The sequence below is a fragment of the Pezoporus flaviventris genome, unplaced genomic scaffold, assembly GCF_033815535.1.
Source record: "Pezoporus flaviventris isolate CSIRO_AGI_PZ_B2104156 unplaced genomic scaffold, CSIRO_AGI_Pfla_v1 ptg000013l, whole genome shotgun sequence".
In the NCBI taxonomy this organism is placed as follows: domain Eukaryota; kingdom Metazoa; phylum Chordata; class Aves; order Psittaciformes; family Psittacidae; genus Pezoporus; species Pezoporus flaviventris.
This window is the reverse complement of record NW_026892561.1, coordinates 19,324,210-19,341,472: the sequence shown is the minus strand read 5'-3', so window position 1 is coordinate 19,341,472 and position 17,263 is coordinate 19,324,210. Positions and strand designations below refer to the sequence as shown.

At 41.1% G+C, this 17,263-nt stretch overlaps 1 protein-coding gene across 9 annotated transcripts in view; it reads left to right on the top strand.

Moving 5' to 3' along the window:
- The window catches only part of RASAL2 (RAS protein activator like 2), a 185,506-nt gene that overhangs the window by 54,573 nt on the left and 113,670 nt on the right, over nt 1–17,263 (top strand). For 3 of the 9 annotated variants that reach the window (XM_061452027.1, XM_061452026.1, XM_061452024.1), the window contains exon 1: nt 4,334–5,207. The exons of 4 other annotated variants lie outside the window; for them this stretch is intronic. In XM_061452027.1, coding sequence (XP_061308011.1) covers nt 4,619–5,207 — 589 coding nt within the window. In that variant the 5' untranslated portion in view covers nt 4,334–4,618. Of the gene's footprint in view, nt 1–4,333; nt 5,208–17,263 lie in introns of those variants that run through there. 2 more of the 9 variants (XM_061452025.1, XM_061452028.1) reach the window with 2 other exon arrangements.

Here is a 17,263-nt window from a genome sequence, read left to right as displayed (position 1 = left end):
TTTAGAAGAGAGGACTTGGTTGAAAACCTAAGTGTGGTGAATAAATGTTTAGGTTTTCTCGTGGGTTTTGGGTTGTTTTTTTTTTTTGTTTTTTAAACTCTTTTCTGTCCCTCCTGCCCCCCTCCATGTCTTGGCAAATATTTTAAAAAATGAGAAGCTGGTAAGTTTGTGCTTCATCCAAAACTAATTTAAGATTGAGTAGTTCAGTCACAGGAGGTTTCAGTTCATCTTTTCTCAATATAAGCAATGTGAAAGATGAACTAAAATTCAACACATTGTAGTGCCTTTACTCAAGCACCAGACAGCTTTCAGAGAGCGAAGGAGCATTAAACATTAATTTTTATCATCAGAGACAGGTTCTCCCTCCAGCTGCTTGGCAACAAAGGTTTTTTCCTTTGGTTTTTTTTTTTTTTTTAATTGGCTGGTAGTATTTATTAAACAGCAGATACTCAGAGGAATTTCCAAAGCTTCATGTAGCAGAACTGGGTAGCTTTTTTTTGGAAAGCTGAATGATGGAGAGTGCCCACACAGGAGGCTGTTGCCAAAGAATTATCTTCATATGCTCAGTGAAAATGTAATGCTGCTTGTGTATATTTTATGTGAAATGTTGTTACAAAGTTAAGAAAGATTGTTTTCCCAATATAATCCTAAAGCTGAAATACAGTTCTATTCCAACATTGCAAATCTGCATATGTGCATAAATTACTTAAATATCTAGGAGTAGTGACATATATGCCGTTAAACATGTCAAATTGGATGATTAAATGACTGGATTGTTAGGAAGAAAATAGTAATTTTCTCAAAAAACCCATAATGAATGATTTGGCACAATGAACTGCAAACATTACCAGAAAAACTTCTTCTGAGGAAAATTTGCTAGCTGAGGATCATGATTTTATGCAGAAGGTATTAAAAACAGGAGATAATATTCCAGATTTTCTGAAGTTAATTGACAAGTTCCTTTCTTCCACTGAAATTATTTTACCTGCTGACAGCTAAGTGGGTGGCTCTGTTCAGTTAGGGATCTCACACAGCCAACATGTTAGCAGTCACTCCTGTAAGCTGATTTCTTTGTGATAGGGAAACCACGTAAATGCTTCCCGAGATAAACTGCTGTTCTGAAAGGGCTTGAGTTCTCGCTTGAGTAACTGGACTGCAGATCAAGGAGAATGTTCTGCTACATTAATTACTTGCTTGCCTGTTACGTGTATACAAGAAATGCTGGAGCCAAGACTGACCAATTTTATCTCCATGGCACTGAATTAGTGGAGATGAAGGGTTTGTTTGGGCATGATCTTTGTACTGATTATGTGTATGAGTAAGAGAGAGTCCAGTTTGACTCAAAGCCCAGGCTAAAATTTTTGAGCTAGCAATTTAAAAGAATTGTTTTATTAGTAGACTAAGCAAACTTGTGTATCAGTGAGTTTATGTCAATAAACATGTAAGCCTTGTATGCCTTTTTAGAAGCACTTTGAGAATAACCATTTTACCCTCTGCAGAGTACACTGAAATTTCATCTAAGTGAAGGCAGCTGGATAACTCTTTTCTTTGATCATGAAATGCATTCATCTGGGCAGTGGTAACATGAAATCAAAAGTGAAATCAGAAGTGAAGACCCTTCTTAACATTATTCAAACTTAAACTGAACTGACTTTGATGTTTCTGGACTACATTTTGAGTGCTTATTGAAGCCTGTCTTTTTTTGTATTGTTAGGTCTGTACAGAACTGTGGTCCAGCCCCTGGCCACACCAGTAAAAACATTTTTAAGTAGAAGTTAACACATAACTAATTTTGCATGTTGCTTTGTGCTGTAACTTAATACATGGTTGATCTTAATGTGGCTTTTCTTGCTGAAATGGGTGGTCTGTGTAAGCCAGTGATTGATACAATGCAAACTGTATTGGGAAGGAGGTGAAATGATCTTTCTATACAGTCAGGTCTCTGCAGGGTACTGGTGAAAAAGAGAGTTAGGAGGAGAGCAGTCCTGGTGATCATCCCTGTTCTCATGCAAAGACCAGTGTCTCGCCTAAAGCTTCATTCTGTCCAAAGTGCTGTTGTGCTAAGTCTCTGCTTCGGAATAACTTTGACACAGCTGGTGTCCTGTTATCTGAGCTGAGTCATTCCTGTTGGTCATGCCGAGTTCTCTGATATGGCAGGTAAGTGCTTTTAAAACACTGTTTCAAAACATGGTTTGTATGGATGCTCAGCTTGGTTGTTGCATTTCAATGGGAGTTAGCAAGCTGGAAACCTACAGCGAGCAAATCCGAGGATGACTTCAGCTTCTGCACTGTCTCTGTTTTCTGTCCTTTCCTGCCCTTCTGTGCTCCCAAACCAAAAGTAGATGTAGATGTGCTAGTGGAAACTTGTACAAACAAGACTTGCAAAGCTGACCAGAAACCTATTTCACATTCTCAGTTTTCTTGGCTGATTATGGTTTGTGCCATTAAGTGAACCACATCGTCATCTGTTAAATTTATTTGTACTTATTTCTGAAGTTCCATAAACCCTACTTTACCAGACTGACTAATTCAAAGCATTTGTTCAAAGCACTACTGCCACATTACTAGTAAAAGGCTCAACAAGGAAAATGAGGACTTGTTGCTGAAAGGGGTGGGTGGTCTGAGCAGGCCCACTTAAAATTTGGGTCCTCAATGCTGGTTTTGCCTCAGCCTTCAGAAAAAGACTCCCAGGCCTCTGTGCTGGGTGAAAGGGATCGAGGAGAAAAAACTACCAGCAGTGGATGAGGGTCAAGTGAGAGTTGAACCCATGAAAGTCTATGGGACCAGGTGAACTGCATCAGAGGGTGATCAACAACCCCTGGGATCAAGAAACGGAAGACAAGAGCAAGCTAAATTTTCCTGGTGAATTCTATGTCTCATTTCCACAATGGAAGCACTTGAATCTTTGCACATATTCACTGTTCCTCGTGCTTCCTTGAGAGATCATTGCTGTGGGTGGAAATTGTAGCCGAGTTCTTGTTTAGGTACATTTTATTATTTAAGACTTGCACTCTGGGCAGCATGACTTCCTGCAAAGCACAAGAGCTTGCATTGCAGTGTCTGAGCTGTTCTTGCTTCTGAGGCTATTTGTTGTGAATTCTTAAACATCATGACTTTACATAGTAGGTTTTGTTGCTTCTAATTGGAAAATGTAACTTAACTATCTGAAAAGAGAGGAATTATTTCTTGACATGATGGAGGTCTTTGGGTACTTCCATTCCTCTTCTAGGGAGCAGTGATACCCTTTTCCATATATATACATAAGTAAGGAAGTTTTTGCATCTGCAACTGTCAGGAATGTACTTTGGCTAATGGATGCAGCCTAGCTTAAAGGCAAGATCCCATAGTGGGTCAGTAAAGCTTTTTTGGTCTGCCACACCAGATTATCATTTTATTTAACCAGAGAAATAGTTTTCATTTTCATTTGATTGCCAAGGGTCTGTCAGCGTTTCCTTTATAAACCCCCTATTTTCAGGGATTTGAGTAGACTTGAGATTTAAGTATTCTGGTCTAAAACTTGGCAAGCACAATCTCAAGTTCACCAGCGGATATTTTCTTTATGAGATTTTAAAATAGTCAGCTGTTTCTTAAATTGTAGCGAAGGCGAGGGGTTTTTTTCCTCTTGGTTAAGCAGATAGGACTATTTTTTCCATCTCATTTATGCCAGCTAGATTTATAAAAATAAAACCTTATTCTCCTGAGTTTTGGGGTTTTATTTTTATTTTTTTGAAAAAAAAAGAAAAAGAGGGGGAAGAACAAGGAAAGTCTGCCTGCTCTTCTGTTTGCCAGAGGATCATGCCTCAAAACCTTCCATTTGCTTTGGTTTGTTTGGTGAAATCCTACCCACTCTCTCTGTCTCTTTTCTCCTCCCCTTTACTTATTTCCCTTCAGTGTATTTACAGTCTCACTACATTTAATTTACAGCATTTCTTTTTACTCTGTTCCTCCCCTTTGCCTTCCTCTGGGGCTTTCAGAGCTTGGTTCTCGTGAATCTGCCTGTTTTACCTCTCTCTGAAAGGCAACTCTGAGGTATTCTTAAGTGATACAACATACCTCTGATACACACTCTCTTGTGTATTTCTTTATACTTAACTATATGTACAGAGAGAGTTCTACTTAAGAACATAACATACTTAACTCTCAGTAGAATATTGCAATTTTTTAACACTTTTCACATTCTTTGCTGTGACTCAACTGAAGTATTCTCTTTCTTTTCTTTTTTTTTTTAAACCGAATCTTTAATGTGGACTGAAAAAAGTGAACTGTGATTGGTGCAGAGCACCACTGTGGGTTTTCATGGCTGGGCTCTTTTAGTCATTTCCTGAAAGCTTGGTGCAGAAATGTGACAGTGCAGGAAGCAGCAGCAAGCATAGCAAAGCTTCATGTACCGTTAGAAGTCAGTTTGCTATAGGTAAGGGTACATCCTTCTTATTGAGATGTAGAAATACTGGTTCTGGGATTGATGCTCAAGATCTTCAGGAAGAACCTCTGCTGTCTTGCAGTTCACAGTGGTGAACAAAGCAACTGGGGCTTTAAAATGGTGAGTGAGGAACTATGTTTATGTGACCATTAAGCAACAAGGGATGCAAGTTAAGCACTGAAGTTAAAGGAGTGGAAAATGAGTGCTTTCAAAAAGCACTATAGTCTTTCTCCCAGGACTTTCAGAAGATCGTTGTCAGAACAAGATGCTGGTACCTTGAAGGGCTATCATTGGTACCACCAAATGAAAAGCAAGAAGATGAATAAACAAGCGAGTCCTGACCCAGAGAAACCTCTCGGGGCATACAGGTGGCAGACACATCCTCGTCTTCCCTGGAGGATAAGCAGAAAAGAGGGCTCCTGCAGCCTGAAAGGGGAATGCAGTGATCCAAGTCTTGCCAAAAGTTCTTCTAGTGTGGGTGCTACCAGTGCTGATGATCTCCACGAAGATCCAAAAGAGATGCTCTTCCAGTCAAGGACTAGACCATTTCGGGTTCCATTCAATCGCTCTCTTTCTGAACCCGTGCCACACATTGGGGACAGGAATGCAAAGCCATTTCTGCAAGCTGTGCACTCGGTGGACTCTGAACAGCAGGGCTATTTCATCCGTGGCATCTTTTCCTCTCTCTCGAGTGGCTTTTCAAAGATAATGAATCGTAAAGGGGAGCCTGGCAGTGAGTCAGTAAATGAGGGGAAGACAGATGATGATCCAATTGATTTGAATACAGGTAATGAACTCTTTTTTGTTCTGTTTCTGTTTGTGTGTAACAGGTGAGTGCAATGAGACATTTTTGGGGATACAGTAATTGTTTGAACTGTTCTTTAACTTAGTTATATTAACATGGCATTGGCAACTCTCCGATATGCTATCTTTATTTCAAAAAAGCAACTGAAAAAGGGCCTTTCCTGATAAGGAAGTGGTGTGAGATGTTTTGGTGTGTGTTTAAAAACTTGGAGGTCCCTTTAAAACAAGCATCATCTTGTAGAAGTGGTAGCACTTCTTTCTCAAAGGCACCCTCCGTGTGTGGCATATGTAATCCTGCAAGCACAGCAGCTTCTGTGGTGTTGTAGTGCCCTGATTGAGATATCAAGCTTGCTACTGTAAATGCAGTACAAGGGAGAGAGATAAATTAACACTGTCTTTTAAGCAGTGATCAAGACAGTGGAACAGATCTAGTTCTTCATATCAGATTCACTGTTTTGTAATTAACTAGCTAAACTGATGCCTGCTCTCTTGGTGGGTGCCAAGGACAGCAGTATTGCAAAGGTTTAGCCAGCTGTGGTTGAGGTTAGCAAGATGCCAGTCTGAGGTTTCATTTAAACCTACTCTGCAGATAACACTTGTAAAGCAGGGGAAAAAAAGAAAAAGGAGCAGGGGGAGGAGGGGGAGGAAGGAGAGAAATTTGCCTTCTAATCTCTTGGTCTTTCCTGTAACTTTCTATTGGGCTACCCAACCTGAACCAGGTAGCTGACGATGCTTTGAAGAAACCTCACAAAGTTTAAATTCATGATAAAACCAAAAATAAACCTTCTTTCTCCCCAAAACCTGAGCACTTTCCAGGGTTCTCCGGATTTTCATATTAAAAGCCCAATAACATCTGGATCTAGTTGAGACAAGTCCTCAGTAGTCAAAAAAAGTAACCTTGGTAGTAGAGTAGTAGTGATAGTAGTGAAAGAAGAATATACTCAGTCTACAGGAGTATTCAGTCTTTCAGTCACAGTGGAGTGTCCCTGACAGGCTTATGTTTGCTACTGGAAGAAGTCTTTAAACCAGAAACAAATGGTCAAAGAGCAGAAATAGCTAAGAAGGACTATGTCTGTTCAAACCTAGTTGTGTACAGTCACTGACTGTGTTTCTCCAAAACCTTTCTCAATTGAAATTTGCTTTCATGACAGTTTTTAAACTGTATGGAATACGTGTTGGGGAGAGGAGATAGTAATGGAAGTACTTCCCCCCACACCTGTTGTTGAAGGCTGTTTGTTGAGGGTTGGTAGGTTTTTTTTCTTTCCTCTCCAGTCATTCACATTAGAAACAACGTTTTATGCTGCAGGGTCCTGTTGTTGAGACTTTCCGGGAGACTGCATTGCTGTTGCAGACTGTTTGGGGCAGTTTTTCTGTTTGGTCTCTTCTGCCCACTAGCAAGCTATACTGGAAAGGTATTCTATGTGATATGAGCATTTGGGATCAAACTCCTGAAGTATATGTGGAGAGCATACTGTAATTCCTTTTTTGCCCTGTTCTGGTGCACTTTGATATCAAACGGCTCTCATATTTTGTAAGTATTGTCATTTAGCTGGGTTATTGGGATGCTTTGCTTTTAGTAGCATGAAAAATGAACAGAGGAAAAGGATTATTTGTAAGGAGCCACCACTTGGTAAATACTTCGTGTCAGTTATGGGATGATGACAAAGCCTTTTGGCTCATTGGCACTGGAGAAACCTCTGTCTGAGCCTGCCAAAACTGGTTTTGCAAAGAGAATCACAGTTCAGGAAATGAGAGAAAAACAATGAGACTTAGATTAAAAGCCAAACTGTCTCAAGAGAGGAAGCTGTAGCCAGGGAGGTTCTTGGAGAAATAAGGTTGATGCAGTTACCCACAGAATTGCCTGAAATCGGCAGGTCCTGCTTGAGCTGCTGTCATGGGACCTCAGAGCTTTTGGTAGGATGGACACCTTTGTGGAATTCCTTTTCAGCCTTTGTCTTCTCAAAGGTTCAGCCTCTGATCCTCAAGTAGACAACATCTTAGTTTCAAGAAAACTAGTTCACCCTGTAAGACATAGAATCATAGAATAGTTAGGGTTGGAAAGGTCCCTCCTGGAGCTCCCCCCTGTGAGTCACTGCTCACATCAGCTGAGCTGCCGGCTCATGGGCAAGGCCTGGTGAGGGCTTGAGGCTGCTTTGGTGGCTCTCATTGCTCAGAACTGAGGCTGCTGGACGCTGTGTTTCCTCTCGCTCTGGTGTTGAAGGCTCCTCTCTGGAGATACCTCACGCTGCTATGTGGGACATAAGACAACTAATAGCTTACCACTGGTTTTATTTTTTCCTTAAAGAAGAGCTGCTCTTCCCAGGGTTAGCTGGGGCTTTTGGGTAGAGTCTCCTGCCCCACACATTACTGTATGCTGAGACCTGATAAAACAGTGGCAAAACTTGTGAACTCCTGGAGTTTAGATTTCGGGTCTGAGGGAGTAACTTAGAAAGAAAAGAGGCAAGGGAAATACACCTAGTCTGTTGTGCAGCCACAGTCTAGATGCTTGATGTGATCAAGCATCACAAGATGCATCAAGATCTAGGTGCTAAAAGTGACCAGATTTGTTCTCCTTCTGAATACCATGGGGAAGAGGTGTCACCCAATTGTCCACTGACAGTTTTAGTGCTTGAGTGTGCAAAGATATTTTCCCATGCCTACAGTCCTGGCTACTGTTCAAGGAAAAATCCAGTAAAATGGATTCTGTTTTCCTGTCCAAGGCAGGCAAAATTCAGAAATCCTCAGGCAACTGAAGTCTGTGGTAAAAGTGCTTCAGGCACTTTACTAGCGAAGAGATGGTGTGAGACATGGGGTTTCTCCTAAGTATGCGAACAGTTGAACTTGAAAAGGCTTTATAGAAGGCCTCCCAGGATTTGGACAGAAATTCATGTCACTGACTAAAACCCAAGAAGATCTTTTCTGTGTTGTTAAATACACAGTGAGAGAGGCATTGGAGTGGAATTTGATCAAGAGAACCTGTACACATGCTTTGTCTCCCTTCTGTCCAAGGAGCCAAGCCCTTTACTTCCACACATTGATTGTATTAAAGGTATTTCCACTTTCTTCTGAAATACTTTCAGATTATCAAGTTTTTAAAAGATTATCTTCCTTCCAGCAATTGCCTGGCCTCTTGTGTTTTGCTTTATCTCTGCACCAGAACTGCAGAGGCTGGGTCATCTTCATGGGTTTGTGTAGCAATTGGTGGAGTTTGCTGCTGAGCTGTGTAAGCCTAGGGAAGGGCAATCCCCTTCTTCAAGAAATGGTTACCTCCCAAAAGAGGAATTTTTCTTTTTCTGGCAACTTGATGAAGGAAGTGGGATTTCAAAAGAGAAGGGAAAAAAAAAAATAAAATCTGGGTATTTTCCAGTTGGTCTCACAGTCTAGGAAGCATGCTCAGACACTGCTTCATCAGTTCTTGGCTGTAGAAATCCCTGCTGGATGGACTCACTCATCCTCTTTGGTGATGAAAAGATGCTGAACCTTGGGAGAGCTGCCCAGAGCCTTGGCAGGATGCAAACGCTCTCTGAAGTATGTGGCATGCTTTCTGCAACATACTACAGCCTGGGTTTTAGTAGGAAGAGGACAGAGAGAGTGTGGACTATTGGTGGGAAGAGCAGAGCTCTTTCCAGATGTGCTGCATGGGTCTTCACAGGAGAAGCTTGGGCTGGGTTTGATTGTGAATGAAGTGCTTTGGTGCATAGGTGCTGACTTCTAACCACTTGTAGCACCAGGTGTTTTGAGCCAGCACTTACATTAGCATATGTAAAGCCTGAAGGTAAAATGATTTATACTTAGTATTTATTACTTATAACATAGGAAATCTACAAACATTTTAATTTCTAGTAAATATATCAGCTTGAGGAAGGAGAAGTGTCATTCTGATAAACTTGTTGATTGTGAACATACCATGTTTTCAGTAGAAACAAGATATGGGTAAGGAGCTATACAGACAAAGCCTTGGGTCCAAGGGTTGTAGGTGAGCCTGACGCACCTTTTCTTATTGTTTGAGTATTACCAGTGACCCTTCAACACTGTTGAGAATGGGTTTGTGAGAGAGTTCTTGGGTAGCACACATTTCACTGTTCTTTCTTATCTGGATCTGAGGGCAGTGCGAGTTCAATTGTAGATTGATGACAAAATAATTCTTTGGTTGAATCAATTACCTATATCTTCCCTGGGTATCTCTGTTTTGGTTTCAGGCAGATGGGTGGGGGTATGAGGGTAAACACAGATTTATTTAGTATGTTTTTAGCTTTCACAGTTGCTGTCTTTTTACGACTTTTAAAAAGACTCTTCTTCGGGATGATTTCCTTTACTTTCTTCACCTGGATAAAGATATATTTCTTTGGTCTTTTAATTTCAATTTCATGCTCTAATAAATTTCATGCTTTATTCATTTATAGAGTTGTTTTGTGCCTAGAGTGACAGAGAATATTTTGCGTCTTTGCTTTTCTGCAGTTGATTTTAGGGTGGTTTGTGTGTTTTGTTTGGTTGGTTTTTGTTTGTTTTTAATAATTCCCCAAAGTTATTCCAGCTCTGTCTTCTGTTTAATATCTTTACAGTCTAGATTCATTAATTTCTATTTCTTGTATCTCTCCACATAAACTTATTTGGAGATTTGGGTTCTTTTCGTATCTCAAAGCCGAAGCAATTCTGCACTCTGTTTCTTTCAGCAGTTCCCAAAATACAAAACCGTTTCTTCCTGTCTGAGATGGGAATTCAGTATTTATTACTTATTGGAGCAGCTTTTCTATTTTCATGTTTTCAAAAACGGTTTCTCATTTTAGAAGTCCTTCTACTGAGTCATTTTCCTCCACCCCCAAATCTCTTTTGCTCTTAAGTAGTTTATTTTTAGTGGGATTTTATTAAGGAACTTTCACACAATTGAGCTTATTCTGTAAGTGCTGTGCAAATGTCAGTTTATATGCCATCTGCTACAGTCCCTATGTTTCATTTCAAGGTGTAGTCTTAATGTTAAAACTCATTTTCCTTCAATTGACAGAACAGATTCAACATAGCTGCTTTTACCTAATCCCTGTGTTGCATTAAAATGACTGTAATTTTTTGTAGAGTTATAACTATGAAAATAACATGTTGCAGTCCAGGATCAGTCTGTCTCTTTTGAACTGTGGTATGGCTTTGTGGTAGTAAATATTGTGTTACCTGGTGTATTGAAAATTACAGGGGGAATTTGGATGCACAGGGGAGCGTTTCTGGTGTTCAGCAGCTTTGAGTATCACTTAAACACCCCACTACCACCCTGCACCACAGAGTATTTCCTTTTGCTGGTTCCTCCAAAACATTGTCCTGTTTAATGTGGGCAGTAGGCTAATACTATTCAGCTGAATATTTATTGGACACAACACAAAATAATTAGCCATAATATCTGAAGCTAATAAAATTATGCTTATCTGGATTTAATGACACTTAACAAATAGTTTCTCTAAGCAGGGAATTGTGCTCATTTTGGTACTGGCTGTTGATTTTCATTTCTTTAAACCCCAGGCCATTTTGTCTGAATCCAAAAATTAACATTCAGTGGGATGAATGTGGACATTTATATTTGTAAGAGCTATTTTCTGACTCATGAAATCATGGCAAATGAATGGCAGAGTCTTGCATTCCAGGTTGCTTTTTGTTGTTTTTTGTGGTCTGTGTCTGTCAGACTGTTGGGATGTTGTACTTTATGCTGCTGTGCAGAGGAGGCTGACAGCTGGTACATGCAGGAATATTATCTCTGATTACCTTGATCATGAGAAATTATCATGTGGGAATTACCTGAGGAAAGAGTAATTGTGTCCTGGAGACGTCTTATCTGTTTTCTTTGTAGGAAGTTGCAGCTTTGAAGAGATGCAGCTTTCTTAGAGGCAGCCAATGAGTAAAAGTGTGGAGATTAGGAGAAAGGGATCCCGGTGAAGTAAAGATTCGGAGTTTTGGTGGGAGAAGCTTTTCCTTTGATAACAGGCCAGACAGGGTCAAAAGGAACGGGGTGGAGGAGTTAATCCAGTGTTTGCTTTCCGGAGGAGGAGCTACGTCTGGAGCAGTTCGATTTGGAGCCTTTGGCAAAGCTTCGTGTTTCGATTGTTGAGTCTCAGGAAAGGGAAACTTCAGCCACAAGGCCCAGGGGCCAGGATCCCTGGGAGGGCAGCAGGAGATGCTCATGGTCTAGGGAGTGCCTGTGTCATATTGGCACCTATCCCACAGCCAAGGAGGGGAGCTGGTCCTTGTCATTTCCCCTGAGGGGTAAGTGAGCCCAGGCTTAGGAAATGTGAAAGAAACTGTGTTCTTTTTAAAGGTAGGCCTAAAACACATCTGTCAGAGTGTGCAGGAAGGGGAACTGTACCCAGTGGTTCAGCTGTCCTGGAAGACTCAGTCCCTCCTAAGCTTATTCAGCACTGGAAATGGGAACCTTAACTCTCATAGGCATGCACATTTAGGGCCTTTATCGAAAGGGTAAGTTCTACTGTGGTAAATTGTTCACCAGGCAAAGCTCCCTGGTTTGCATTTCAACAAATGTGGCCCGTAATGGAACTTGACATGAGAACAAAATTGCCTGCAGGCTTACACAAGGAGAGCTTCCTAGGCATGTTGACCCTTTTTTCCTTAAAATAACAAACACAAAGGAAAGTATTTGGGGTTTAGGTCTTTGGGGTTTGGTTTGGGTTGTGGTTTTTGGTTGGGTATTTTTTCCTCCAAATAACGCATGGTGTAGGTTTGTAATGCTAACAGTATGTGATTTAGGACTCAAAGCATTGGCATTTTAGAAGTAAACAAACATGCACAAGATTATGTCTGTGCTTTTATTTATATCATTGCTCTACTATAGAGTTATTTGATCGCCTGTTTTAACTAAGTAACTTGTATTATTGCCTAGCCGTATGCTTTCTGTGGTGATACTTTCTCTGTGGTAGTTACTCAAGAGGCTCTTTAGACTCTTCTGAAGTAAATACATCATAATCCTGTAAAATATCATTTGTTTAAAGGAAGTTGTTTATGTAAACAACAGGCTAATGCATGAAACTCTTGACATGTTAGCATTGAAACCAACTGTCCCTGGGTGGTTTTGTTCTTACTATGAGGAAAGCTGAAGTTAGACATCTGGTCTTCTGTGGGCGAGAGAGATTTTTACAAGTTACAGGACTGCTTGTTCAAGTGAAGTTAAAAAATGTTTTGTACGGAGAAGGTGAAAAAACTTACTGAAATAGCTGGTTTCTCAAAAAAGCTCATATTTTAGAGAGCAGGCATTCTCTGTCTTTATTCCTTGTGGGGAATATGCTGGTCATTTTAATGTGTGCGTTTGGTACAGGAGCATCCTTCTCAAAAACTATTTGTCTGAAAACTGGTGCAGAGGAGCCAGATGAATGTGAGAACAGGTAGTGAGCAAACGCACCTTTCCAGCTCAAATGCATGTATTTCTGTCAGCTGTCACCACACATTGCTATTCATGCTGTCTATGGGGATTAGTTATTTCTTGGTTTAATAGTTCCTTGTCTTTATAAGAGGCTTGGAATCTAGCTCTTGAGATGTGTTTCTGTTGCAAAGCTCTCCAGTTCTCCTCACCCTCCCTCTCCCCTCGCCACAGACACATCCCTTTTTCTAAAATGCAGGATGCATGAAAGTACACTGCCGAGTCCAGTGGTAAGTTGTAAGTAGACCAGTTTATTCATTTTATGTCTGACTTTAGCTTTTGCATGTTTTATAGGAACTGAAGTGCTTTCCAGCATCCCATACTCTGACAGCTCCCAAACAAAACCTTAAAGTCTTCTGAGATTATTGCATGCTTCTGCGATGATGGTATGGTCAGATTTCTAGCTGCATCTCACTCATCCTAAAATGTGATGCTGTAGATCTTCTTCTACTCACATCTGTGAATTTACAATGCATTTTCATAGAAAAAAGGCTCTTTAATGTGGTCACACATAAGAGCAATTTTCCTCAGTTATTTAGTGACACAGGTGCTTTGGCAAGTGGTATTAATGAATTACTACAAAAAAAACCTGCCAAACCAACACTTTCTTTTGACATTACTGATCAAGTATATTGGCTGTGTTCTGTGTAAATAGACTTAGTAACCAGTTCCTCTGTGAGCTTTATTAAGCAATGAGGCCTTGCATGTTTACTGTAATAAGGTGCTAGTGTTTCCGGGCTGGGGTTGCTGAGTGTGTAGTGCTTAGCAAGGGCAAGCTTCTGGCTGCAGTGTGGTTGGCAGTAGGTTTCATGTCATCCCTTCTGTAGCTTGATAAAACAAGTATGGTTCAAACCACCGAGTCTTGAAATGACAGTCTTTACTGAGATAGTAGTGCAAAGGGATACTGAGACTTACTCTTACCAAAAATTTTGAAAAGGGACAGGAGAAGAAGAGAACTCAGTCTGCTGTGACAGAGCCAAATCATTTGTCTTGATGTTGGTTTTCATGAGTTCTGACTGTCTTCCACCCCCACTTGCTTGTTTAACTGTCATGTGAAGAGCTGGCTCTTATTTACAATGTCTCAGTGTTAGAGGTGACCTGTGTCAGTAAAAGCCTTTGAATCCTGAAGACTTGTAGAAAGCATGGGGGCCTAGGAAATTGTTGAATACTCTGGCAGGGTGGGAGGTGAGGCCCTTGTGAATTTGTGGGGTTAGGCATTAAGAGTTTTATATATATTTTACTGTTAATCCATAATCTCAAGGAAATGGCTGAGCTAGTCAGGCTGGTACTTAAGAAAAGTTGGTGGGCTAGCAGTGTACATAATTAATAATAAGGCAAGATCAAACCAACATATGTCAGTAAAAGACTGTGCAAAATTTTCTCTACTGTGGTCCTGCAGAGACAAATCTTAGAATCATAGAATCATAGAATAGTTAGGGTTGGAAAGGACCTTAAGTTCATGAAGTTCCAACCCCCCTGCCATGGGCAGGGACATCTCACACTAACTCATATCACCCAAGGCCTCGTCCAACCTGGTCTTGAACACTGCCAGGGATGGAGCATTCACAACCTCCCTGGGCAACCCATTGCAGTGCCTCACCACCCTAACAGGAAAGAATTTCCTCCTTAAATCCAATCTAAAATTCCCCTAAGTTTTAACCCGTTACCCCTTGTCCTGTCACTACAGTCTCTAATGAAGAGTCCCTCCCCAGCATCCTTATAGGCCCCCTTCAGATACTGGAAGGCTGCTATGCAGTCTCCCCGCAGCCTTCTCTTCTCCAGGCTGAACAGCCCCAACTTTCTCAGCCTGTCTTCATATGGGAGGTGCTCCAGTCCCCTGCTCATCCTTGTGATCCTTCTCTGGACTTGTTCCAACAGTTCCATGTCCTTTTTATGTTGAGGACACCAGAACTGCACACAATACTCCAAGTGAGGTCTCACAAGAGCAGAGTAAAGGGGCAGGATCACCTCCTTTGACCTGCTGGTCATGCTCCTTTTGATGCAGCCCAGGATACGGTTGGCTTTCTGGGCTGCAAGCGCCCACTGTCTGCTCATGTTCATCTTGTACATGTTCAAAATCAGGCTGGTGCCCTCCTACATGCTGCTTAGGTGCCAGTGAGCACAAGTCAAGGTTGGGCAGCTGGGAGGTAACTGAGATGGGCAGCATTGCCCTGCTGCCAAGGCATTACTGCTTGGGCACTGCCCCAGGCAGCTTCCAGGCTGGGCTAGCCCTTAAGTCTATCCATAGAATCACAGAATCAACTAGATACAACACTGCTAATGACTTTCTAATTTATTTTTTTTTTTTATCCCTTTCCACATGCAGATATGGGATTGCTGCAGCCACTATTTTAGCTGTGCTAACAAGGTAGCTTTTAGCTGTCTTGTCTGCAGCATCAGAGAGCTCGATGCAGGTTGCCACAAAACCTGCCTGAAGAGCACATTGTAATGACAGACCAGTAGCACCAGCTTAAATAAACTCTAATAGCTGCAAAAGGGAAAGATTTTTTTCCAGGCAATACCTTTTTCCTTCCTCATTGTGGAGTTTCTTCTGAGCTTTCTGTGGATGCTACGTGCCTATAAACAGAAGTGAAGGCCCTTAAATATAAATGTAAAATGCCGTTGGGTTTGTCTGGAGGGAATTTCATGCATAAAGCAGGAGGTATGAATTACTTTAACAAAAGACATGAATGGCTCAAAAGTACTAATTGAGAAATTTGTGTTTGCCTAGCAACCAAACCAATTTATTATGTGCCTATGTAGCATCTTGAATTTGATGGACACTAGCTCTGCAACAGCCTAGCTCTGCTGTGCAGCATATGTGCCCAGGCTTCTGACACCTTCCTACTGTTACTGTGGAAACTATAATTTCTAACACCAGACTAGTACATCCCTGAAAAGGTTTAAACAGTTTTTGGGAGTGTGGTGGGTTTTTGTGTGGGTGGGTGGTTTTTTTCCTGCTGAAGCAAAAGGGGACAGAGTCTGCAGATGAAAGAAATATTCCTGTTCATCATGAACCCAGCTGGTGCACTGACTGATTTACATGGTTGTGTTTAATGGGGAATCACATGTTCAAATAGATGTAGATATACTTGTTTTACTTATCTCCAGGTAGGTGTGCTATATATGAGTTTAGACATACGAACCTAAGGAGATCTGTCAGAGAAATGGAAACTATAGTGTGTGGGGGGGGGGGGGGGGGGGGATCATGACTGATTCATACATTTCTGAATTGTCAAGTATATGAGAGGAAAAAAGTGACAGCACAGAGCCTCATCAGACGCCCTCCCTGCCCCAGCAGGGAATTGAAAACACATACAGCAACCTCCATGCAGAATAACTTCTGCATGGCTATATAATTTCAAAGAAAAAGGCTTTCAGGGTGATGATAGGTATTGTCTACATTTGTAATGTCTCACTTGTCTTTGGATACCCAACAGCCTTCACTTTGTTTATTCAGAGATGAGCAAACATGAAGCTGAATGTACTTTTCAATGATCAATGTAAATCAATGTGAGAAATGGAGATCATTATAAAATGTACACACACATACGTATTTAGCAAGGTTTACTAGATTGATTGCTTCTAAACCTAGAGCTTGACTCCTGTTATGTGCAGAGAATTCATAAAGAGAGAGTCATAGCCCAGGGACAGTGAAGTGTGGTCACTGATGGATAAAATAAAATTCAAGCCTGTTTGCATTTTAATGGATTTTAATCACATGAGAGTTTGGGAAAGAAAAAATAGATTGTTTCCCCCTCCTCCTTCCCATTTCATCATTGTGTCTCCTTGCTTCAGGGCTAGCAAATCTGGTGCCAAGATATCATTTTCAGTCCTCGTATTGTTGTTTCCATGATCACTATTAGTCACTGAGAACAGAACAAATAGTACTGGTCTGTAGATGTGGCAAGGAAAGCACAGCTTAAAGTTTTTTGGCAAACTGAGTAGTAAGGAGGAAATGAACAAGATGCCATGCATGGTTTTTGTCGCCAGAGATCTGCAAAAATAAGTTTGACATCCGTCAGGGGCTGGGGGGTAGGGTACCATCCAGCTCTAACCACGTGGAAGCACCACTGTGTCTTTAACAAATTAGAAGTCTTGAAAAACGGGAGTTGTTCCTTCATCTTTCACTCCTTGGTGCTGCCCCTCATATGTTTGCTATTTCTTCTGTCTGCGATAAGATCTTTGTAAGTATTTTAAATGTTCTTGCTGTGTACTGCTAGCTTGGACTAGCTCTGCCTGATTCACCAGTCCCTCCTGCCGTCTCTGCTGCTGCAGCATATTCACGCTTTATCTGCTGCTGCTTGTTCTATCTGAAACGCAGTTCCCTGTGTGATAATATTGGTTGAAATTTATCCCTCAACCCCCAGAAATAATTTTTGTTCAAGAACACCGTTGTGATGACAGCTAAGCAGGATATTTTGTGATCATACTAGCACTTATAAAACACACTTTCTATGTGTTTTTAACACACAGAAAATAGAGAAGCTCAAGTTTTTGCCCTGTATTTTCTTTTGTTATATCACTAAGTGGATGTTTGTTTCTGTTTATACTCTGATTTCGTGTGTGTTTTGAAATCTCATTGTACTCAGTGGTGGAAAATTGGCTGCTTAAGTAAAGGCATGTTAAGG